Below are 9712 nucleotides of genomic sequence, written 5' to 3'. Positions count from 1 at the left end.
AAGGTTTGAATACAGACCCATATTTGAAAAGGGGAAAAACAATGTCCACCCGCATAAAAAAATAGAGGGTAATACAGAGTATTATTGCAGGACATGATGGGGTATGCTGGGTATTATTACAGGGTATTAGAGGGTATTACAGAGTATTATTACAGGGTATGCTGGGTATTACAGGACATGATGGGGTATGCTGGGTATTACAGGACATGATGGGGTATGCTGGGTATTACAGGACATGATGGGGTATGCTGGGTAATACAGGACATGATGGGGTATGCTGGGTATTATTACAGGGTATTACAGAGTATTATTACAGGACATGATGGGGCATGCTGGGTATTACAAGACATGATGGGGTATGCTGGGAATTATTACAGGGTATTACAGAGTATTATTACAGGACATGATGGGGTATGCTGGGTATTACAAGACATGATGGGGTATGCTGGGAATTATTACAGGGTATTAGAGGGTATTACAGAGTATTATTACAGGACATGATGGGGTATGCTGGGTATTATTACAGGGTATTACAGAGTATTATTACAGGACATGATGGGGTATGCTGGGTATTATTACGGGGTATTAGAGGGTATTACAGAGTATTATTACAGGACATGATGGGGTATGCTGGGTATTATTACAGGGTATTACAGAGTATTTTTACAGGACATGACGGGGGTAGGATTACATGGCGGTATTACAGGGTTACCCGCCTGGCCACAGTATTTACCACCCCCAGCCGCCTCCGGTTTCCATGGAGATAAGCAGCGGTATCAGATACTGTGCACTTCCGCCGACGTCATCAGTGACACGTGGATCCAAGATGGCGGCCGCTGCGGTGAGTGTCCGGCTAAAACAGAGTCCGGGGGTCGGGATCAGGTGTCACCGGGGAAGGGGGGAGGGAGTGAGAGAGGTAACGGGTGTGCTGGAAATGTGAGGGCAGGAAGGGGCCACAGAACGGAAGCGGAAACCATGACTGGGCGCTGTAACCCGGAAGTACCGGCAGCAGCAACCCGCTGACCCTCTCCTCCCTGTGAGAGTCTGACCCCCCCCCGTATCTCTGTGAGAGGCTGACCCCCCCCCGTATCTCTGTGAGAGTCTGACACCCCCCCCGTATCTCTGTGAGAGTCTGACACCCCCCCCGTATCTCTGTGAGAGGCTGACACCCCCCCCCGTATCTCTGTGAGAGGCTGACCCCCCCCCGTATCTCTGTGAGAGGCTGACCCCCCCCCGTATCTCTGTGAGAGGCTGACACCCCCCTGTATCTCTGTGAGAGGCTGACACCCCCCCCCCGTATCTCTGTGAGAGGCTGACTCCCCCCGTATCTCTGTGAGAGGCTGACACCCCCCCTCCCCCGTATCTCTGTGAGAGGCTGACACCCCCCTCCCCCCGTATCTCTGTGAGAGGCTGACACCCCTCCCCCCGTATCTCTGAGAGAGGCTGACACCCCTCCCCCCGTATCTCTGAGAGAGGCTGACACCCCCCTCCCCCCGTATCTCTGAGAGAGGCTGACACCCCCCTCCCCCCGTATCTCTGAGAGAGGCTGACACCCCCCTCCCCCCGTATCTCTGAGAGAGGCTGACACCCCCCTCCCCCCGTATCTCTGAGAGAGGCTGACACCCCCCTCCCCCCGTATCTCTGAGAGAGGCTGACACCCCCCTCCCCCGTATCTCTGAGAGGCTGACAGCCCCCTCCCCCCGTATCTCTGTGAGAGGCTGACACCCCCTCCCCCGTATCTCTGAGAGAGGCTGACACCCCCCTCCCCTGTATTTCTGAGAGGCTGACACCCCTCCCCCCGTATCTCTGTGAGAGGCTGACACCCCCCTCCCCCGTATCTCTGTGAGAGGCTGACACCCCCCTCCCCCGTATCTCTGTGAGAGGCTGACACCCCCCTCCCCCGTATCTCTGTGAGAGGCTGACACCCCCCTCCCCCGTATCTCTGTGAGAGGCTGACTCCCCCCGTATCTCTGTGAGAGGCTGACACCCCCCCTCCCCCGTATCTCTGTGAGAGGCTGACACCCCCCTCCCCCCGTATCTCTGTGAGAGGCTGACACCCCTCCCCCCGTATCTCTGAGAGAGGCTGACACCCCTCCCCCCGTATCTCTGAGAGAGGCTGACACCCCTCCCCCGTATCTCTGAGAGAGGCTGACACCCCCCTCCCCCCGTATCTCTGAGAGAGGCTGACACCCCCCTCCCCCCGTATCTCTGAGAGAGGCTGACACCCCCCTCCCCCCGTATCTCTGAGAGAGGCTGACACCCCCCTCCCCCGTATCTCTGAGAGAGGCTGACACCCCCCTCCCCCGTATCTCTGAGAGGCTGACAGCCCCCTCCCCCCGTATCTCTGTGAGAGGCTGACACCCCCTCCCCCGTATCTCTGAGAGAGGCTGACACCCCCCTCCCCTGTATTTCTGAGAGGCTGACACCCCTCCCCCCGTATCTCTGTGAGAGGCTGACACCCCCCTCCCCCGTATCTCTGTGAGAGGCTGACACCCCCCTCCCCCGTATCTCTGTGAGAGGCTGACACCCCCCTCCCCCGTATCTCTGTGAGAGGCTGACACCCCCCTCCCCCGTATCTCTGTGAGAGGCTGACACCCCCCTCCCCCGTATCTCTGTGAGAGGCTGACACCCCCCTCCCCCGTATCTCTGTGAGAGGCTGACACCCCCCTCCCCCGTATCTCTGTGAGAGGCTGACACCCCCCTCCCCCCGTATCTCAGAGAGGCTGACACCCCTCCCCCCGTATCTCTGTGAGAGTCTGACACCCCCCCCGTATCTCTGTGAGAGTCTGACACCCCCCCCGTATCTCTGTGAGAGGCTGACACCCCCCCCCCCCGTATCTCTGTGAGAGGCTGACCCCCCCCGTATCTCTGTGAGAGGCTGACACCCCCCCCCGTATCTCTGTGAGAGGCTGACACCCCCCTGTATCTCTGTGAGAGGCTGACACCCCCCCCCGTATCTCTGTGAGAGGCTGACTCCCCCCGTATCTCTGTGAGAGGCTGACACCCCCCCTCCCCCGTATCTCTGTGAGAGGCTGACACCCCCCTCCCCCCGTATCTCTGTGAGAGGCTGACACCCCTCCCCCCGTATCTCTGAGAGAGGCTGACACCCCTCCCCCCGTATCTCTGAGAGAGGCTGACACCCCTCCCCCCGTATCTCTGAGAGAGGCTGACACCCCTCCCCCCGTATCTCTGAGAGAGGCTGACACCCCTCCCCCCGTATCTCTGAGAGAGGCTGACACCCCTCCCCCCGTATCTCTGAGAGAGGCTGACACCCCTCCCCCCGTATCTCTGAGAGAGGCTGACACCCCCCTCCCCCCGTATCTCTGAGAGAGGCTGACACCCCCCTCCCCCCGTATCTCTGAGAGAGGCTGACACCCCCCTCCCCCCGTATCTCTGAGAGAGGCTGACACCCCCCTCCCCCGTATCTCTGAGAGAGGCTGACACCCCCCTCCCCCGTATCTCTGAGAGAGGCTGACAGCCCCCTCCCCCCGTATCTCTGTGAGAGGCTGACACCCCCTCCCCCGTATCTCTGTGAGAGGCTGACACCCCCCTCCCCCGTATCTCTGAGAGAGGCTGACACCCCCCTCCCCTGTATTTCTGAGAGGCTGACACCCCTCCCCCCGTATCTCTGTGAGAGGCTGACACCCCCCTCCCCCGTATCTCTGTGAGAGGCTGACACCCCCCTCCCCCGTATCTCTGTGAGAGGCTGACACCCCCCTCCCCCGTATCTCTGTGAGAGGCTGACACCCCCCTCCCCCGTATCTCTGTGAGAGGCTGACACCCCCCTCCCCCGTATCTCTGTGAGAGGCTGACACCCCCTCCCCCGTATCTCTGTGAGAGGCTGACACCCCCCTCCCCCGTATCTCTGTGAGAGGCTGACACCCCCTCCCCCGTATCTCTGTGAGAGGCTGACACCCCCCTCCCCCGTATCTCTGTGAGAGGCTGACACCCCCCTCCCCCGTATCTCTGTGAGAGGCTGACACCCCCTCCCCCGTATCTCTGTGAGAGGCTGACACCCCCCTCCCCCCGTATCTCAGAGAGGCTGACACCCCTCCCCCCGTATCTCTGTGAGAGGCTGACACCCCCCTCCCCCGTATCTCTGTGAGAGGCTGACACCCCCCTCCCCCGTATCTCTGTGAGAGGCTGACACCCCCCTCCCCCCGTATCTCTGTGAGAGGCTGACACCCCCCTCCCCCCGTATTCAGAGAGGCTAACACCCCCCTCCCCCCGTATTTCAGAGAGGCTGACACCCCCCTCCCCCGTATCTCTGTGAGAGGCTGACACCCCCCTCCCCCGTATCTCTGTGAGAGGCTGACACCCCCCTCCCCCCGTATCTCAGAGAGGCTGACACCCCTCCCCCGTATCTCTGTGAGAGGCTGACACCCCCCTCCCCCGTATCTCTGTGAGAGGCTGCCACCCCCCTCCCCCGTATCTCTGTGAGAGGCTGACACCCCCCTCCCCCGTATCTCTGTGAGAGGCTGACACCCCCTCCCCCCGTATTTCAGAGAGGCTGACACCCCCCTCCCCCCGTATTTCAGAGAGGCTGACACCCCCTCCCCCGTATTTCAGAGAGGCTGACACCCCCCCTCCCCCCGTATCTCTGAGAGAGGCTGACACCCCTCCCCCCGTCTCTGTGAGAGGCTGACACCCCTCCCCCGTATCTCTGAGAGAGGCTGACACCCCCTCCCCCCGTATCTCTGTGAGAGGCTGACACCCCCCTCCCCCGTATGTCTGAGAGAGGCTGACACCCCCTCCCCCCGTATCTCTGTGAGAGGCTGACACCCCTCCCCCGTATCTCTGTGAGAGGCTGACACCCCCCTCCCCCGTATCTCTGTGAGAGGCTGACACCCCTCCCCCGTATCTCTGTGAGAGGCTGACACCCCTCCCCGTATCTCTGTGAGGCTGACACCCTCCCCGTCTCTCTGTGAGAGGCTGACACCCCTCCCCCGTCTCTCTGTGAGAGGCTGACACCCCCTCCCCCGTCTCTCTGTGAGAGGCTGACACCCCCTCCCCGTATCTCTGTGAGAGGCTGACACCCCCCTCCCCCGTATCTCTGTGAGAGGCTGACACCCCCCTCCCCCGTATCTCTGTGAGAGGCTGACACCCCCCTCCCCCGTATCTCTGTGAGAGGCTGACACCCCCCTCCCCCGTATCTCTGTGAGAGGCTGACACCCCCTCCCCCGTATCTCTGTGAGAGGCTGACACCCCCCTCCCCCGTATCTCTGTGAGAGGCTGACACCCCCCTCCCCCGTATCTCTGTGAGAGGCTGACACCCCCCTCCCCCGTATCTCTGTGAGAGGCTGACACCCCCTCCCCCGTATCTCTGTGAGAGGCTGACACCCCCTCCCCCCGTATCTCTGAGAGGCTGACACCCCCTCCCCCCGTATCTCTGTGAGAGGCTGACACCCCCCTCCCCCGTATCTCTGTGAGAGGCTGACACCCCTCCCCCGTATCTCTGTGAGAGGCTGACACCCCTCCCCCCGTATCTCTGTGAGAGGCTGACACCCCTCCCCCGTATCTCTGTGAGAGGCTGACACCCCTCCCCCGTATCTCTGTGAGAGGCTGACACCCCTCCCCCCGTATCTCTGTGAGAGGCTGACACCCCTCCCCCCGTATCTCTGTGAGAGGCTGACACCCCTCCCCCGTCTCTCTGTGAGAGGCTGACACCCCTCCCCCCCGTATCTCTGAGAGGCTGACACCCCTCCCCCGTCTCTCTGTGAGAGGCTGACACCCTCCCCCCGTCTCTCTGTGAGAGGCTGACACCCCTTCCCCCCGTCTCTCTGTGAGAGGCTGACGACCCCTCCCCCCGTCTCTCTGTGAGAGGCTGACACCCCTCCCCCCGTCTCTCTGTGAGAGGCTGACACCCCTCCCCCCGTCTCTCTGTGAGAGGCTGACACCCCTCCCCCCCGTCTCTCTGTGAGAGGCTGACACCCCTCCCCCCGTCTCTCTGTGAGAGCTGACACCCCTCCCCCGTATCTCTGTGAGAGGCTGACACCCCTCCCCCCGTATCTCTGTGAGAGGCTGACACCCCTCCCCCCGTATCTCTGTGAGAGGCTGACACCCTCCCCCCGTATCTCTGTGAGAGGCTGACACCCCTCCCCCCGTATCTCTGTGAGAGGCTGACACCCCCCCCCCCGTATCTCTGTGAGAGGCTGACACCCCTCCCCCCGTATCTCTGTGAGAGGCTGACACCCCTCCCCCCGTATCTCTGTGAGAGGCTGACACCCCTCCCCCCGTATCTCTGTGAGAGGCTGACACCCTCCCCCCCGTCTCTCTGTGAGAGGCTGACACCCCTCCCCCCGTCTCTCTGTGAGAGGCTGACACCCCTCCCCCCGTCTCTCTGTGAGAGGCTGACACCCCTCCCCCCGTCTCTCTGTGAGAGGCTGACACCCCTCCCCCCGTATCTCTGTGAGAGGCTGACACCCCTCCCCCGTATCTCTGTGAGAGGCTGACACCCCTCCCCCCGTATCTCTGTGAGAGGCTGACACCCCTCCCCCCGTATCTCTGTGAGAGGCTGACACCCCTCCCCCCGTATCTCTGTGAGAGGCTGACACCCTCCCCGTATCTCTGTGAGAGGCTGACACCCCTCCCCCGTATCTCTGTGAGAGGCTGACACCCTCCCCCCGTATCTCTGTGAGAGGCTGACACCCCTCCCCCGTCTCTCTGTGAGAGGCTGACACCCCTCCCCCCGTATCTCTCTGAGAGGCTGACACCCCTCCCCCGTCTCTCTGTGAGAGGCTGACACCCCTCCCCCCGTCTCTCTGTGAGAGGCTGACACCCCTTCCCCCCGTCTCTCTGTGAGAGGCTGACACCCCTTCCCCCCGTCTCTCTGTGAGAGGCTGACACCCCTCCCCCCGTCTCTCTGTGAGAGGCTGACACCCCTCCCCCCCGTCTCTCTGTGAGAGGCTGACACCCCTCCCCCCCGTCTCTCTGTGAGAGGCTGACACCCCTCCCCCCCGTCTCTCTGTGAGAGGCTGACACCCCTCCCCCCGTCTCTCTGTGAGAGGCTGACACCCCTCCCCCGTCTCTCTGAGAGGCTGACACCCTCCCCCGTCTCTCTGTGAGAGGCTGACACCCCTCCCCCCGTCTCTCTGTGAGAGGCTGACACCCCCTCCCCCCGATCTCTGTCAGAGGCTGACACCCCTCCCCCGTATCTCTGTGAGAGGGCTGACACCCCTCCCCCCGTATCTCTGTGAGAGGCTGACACCCCTCCCCCCGTATCTCTGTGAGAGGCTGACACCCCTCCCCCCGTATCTCTGAGAGAGGCTGACACCCCCCTCCCCCGTATCTCTGTGAGAGGCTGACACCCCCTCCCCCCGTATCTCTGTGAGAGGCTGACACCCCCCTCCCCCCGTATCTCTGAGAGAGGCTGACACCCCCCTCCCCCGTATCTCTGAGAGAGGCTGACACCCCCCTCCCCCGTATTTCTGAGAGGCTGACACCCCCCTCCCCCCGTATCTCTGTGAGAGGCTGACACCCCCCTCCCCCCGTATCTCTGTGAGAGGCTGACACCCCTCCCCCGTCTCTCTGTGAGAGGCTGACACCCCTCCCCCGTCTCTCTGAGAGGCTGACACCCCCCTCCCCCCGTATCTCTGAGAGAGGCTGACACCCCCCTCCCCCCGTATCTCTGTGAGAGGCTGACACCCCCCTCCCCGTATCTCTGAGAGAGGCTGACACCCCCTCCCCCCGTATCTCTGTGAGAGGCTGACACCCCCTCCCCCCGTATCTCTGTGAGAGGCTGACACCCCCCTCCCCCCGTATCTCTGAGAGGCTGACACCCCCTCCCCCGTATCTCTGTGAGAAGCTGACACCCCCTCCTCCCGTATTTCTGAGAGGCTGACACCCCCCTCCCCATCTCTCTGAGAGGCTGACACCCTCCCCCGTCTCTCTGAGAGGCTGACACCCCTCCCCCGTCTCTCTGTGAGAGGCTGACACCCCCTCCTCCCGTATTCTGAGAGGCTGACACCCCCTCCCCCCATCTCTCTGAGAGGCTGACACCCCTCCCCCGTCTCTCTGAGAGGCTGACACCCCTCCCCCGTCTCTCTGTGAGAGGCTGACACCCCCCCCCCCCTATCTCTGTGAGAGGCTGACACCCCTCCCCCGTATCTCTGTGAGAGGCTGACACCCCTCCCCCCGTATCTCTGTGAGAGGCTGACACCCCCCTCCCCCGTATCTCTGTGAGAGGCTGACACCCCCCTCCCCCCGTATCTCTGTGAGAGCTGACACCCCCCTCCCCCGTATCTCTGTGAGAGGCTGACACCCCCTCCCCCCGTATCTCTGTGAGAGGCTGACACCCCCCTCCCCCGTATCTCTGTGAGAAGCTGACACCCCCCTCCTCCCGTATTTCTGAGGCTGACACCCCCCTCCCCCGTATCTCTGTGAGAGGCTGACACCCCCCTCCTCCCGTATTTCTGAGAGGCTGACACCCCCCTCCCCCCATCTCTCTGAGAGGCTGACACCCCCCTCCCCCGTATCTCTGTGAGAAGCTGACACCCCCTCCTCCCGTATTTCTGAGGCTGACACCCCCTCCCCCCGTATCTCTGTGAGAGGCTGACACCCCCCTCCTCCCGTATTTCTGAGAGGCTGACACCCCCCTCCCCCCGTATCTCTGTGAGAGGCTGACACCCCTCCCCCCGTATCTCTGTGAGAGGCTGACACCCCTCCCCCCCGTATCTCTGTGAGAATCTGACACCCCCTCCCCCCTATCTCTCTGTGAGAGGCTGACACCCCCCTCCCCCGTATCTCTGTGAGAGGCTGACACCCCTCCCCCCGTATCTCTGAGAGAGGCTGACACCCCCCTCCCCCCGGTATCTCTGTGAGAGGCTGACACCCCCTCCCCCGTATCTCTGTGAGAGGCTGACACCCCCCTCCCCCCGTATCTCTGAGAGAGGCTGACACCCCCCTCCCCCCGTATCTCTGAGAGAGGCTGACACCCCCCTCCCCCGTATTTCTGAGAGGCTGACACCCCCTCCCCCCGTATCTCTGTGAGAGGCTGACACCCCCTCCCCCCGTATCTCTGTGAGAGGCTGACACCCCTCCCCGTCTCTCTGTGAGAGGCTGACACCCCTCCCCCCGTCTCTCTGTGAGAGGCTGACACCCCTCCCCCGTATCTCTGTAGAGGCTGACACCCCTCCCCCCGTATCTCTGTGAGAGGCTGACACCCCCCTCCCCCGTATCTCTGAGAGAGGCTGACCACCCCCCTCCCCCCGTATCTCTGTGAGAGGCTGACACCCCCTCCCCCCGTATCTCTGTGAGAGGCTGACACCCCCCTCCCCCGTATCTCTGTGAGAGGCTGACACCCCCTCCCCCGTATCTCTGTGAGAGGCTGACACCCCCCTCCCCCCGTATCTCTGTGAGAAGCTGACACCCCCTCCTCCCGTATTTCTGAGCTGACACCCCCTCCCCCGTATCTCTGTGAGAGGCTGACACCCCCCTCCTCCCGTATTTCTGAGAGGCTGACACCCCCCTCCCCCATCTCTCTGTGAGAGGCTGACACCCCCTCCCCCGTATCTCTGTGAGAGGCTGACACCCCTCCCCCGTTCTCTGTGAGAGGCTGACACCCCTCCCCCGTCTCTCTGTGAGAGGCTGACACCCCTCCCCCCGTCTCTCTGTGAGAGGCTGACCCCCCTCCCCCGTCTCTCTGTGAGAGGCTGACACCCTCCCCCGTCTCTCTGTGAGAGGCTGACACCCCTCCCCCCGTCTCTCTGAGAGG

General features: G+C 62.6%; 1 protein-coding gene across 1 annotated transcript in view; it reads left to right on the top strand.

The window, feature by feature from the left end:
- The first annotated feature begins 671 nt into the window (after nucleotides 1-671).
- TM9SF4 (transmembrane 9 superfamily member 4) overlaps nucleotides 672-9712 on the top strand; it is a 22200-nt gene continuing 13159 nt past the window's right edge. The window contains 1 exon segment of the mRNA XM_075571756.1: nucleotides 672-841. Within this exon segment, the coding sequence (XP_075427871.1) occupies nucleotides 692-841 (150 nt within the window). The 5' untranslated portion in view covers nucleotides 672-691.

The sequence above is a fragment of the Ascaphus truei genome, chromosome 15 (genome assembly GCF_040206685.1).
Source record: "Ascaphus truei isolate aAscTru1 chromosome 15, aAscTru1.hap1, whole genome shotgun sequence".
Classification (NCBI taxonomy): domain Eukaryota; kingdom Metazoa; phylum Chordata; class Amphibia; order Anura; family Ascaphidae; genus Ascaphus; species Ascaphus truei.
Note: the sequence above shows the minus strand (reverse complement) of the source record. Positions and strands in the feature narration are given on the sequence as shown.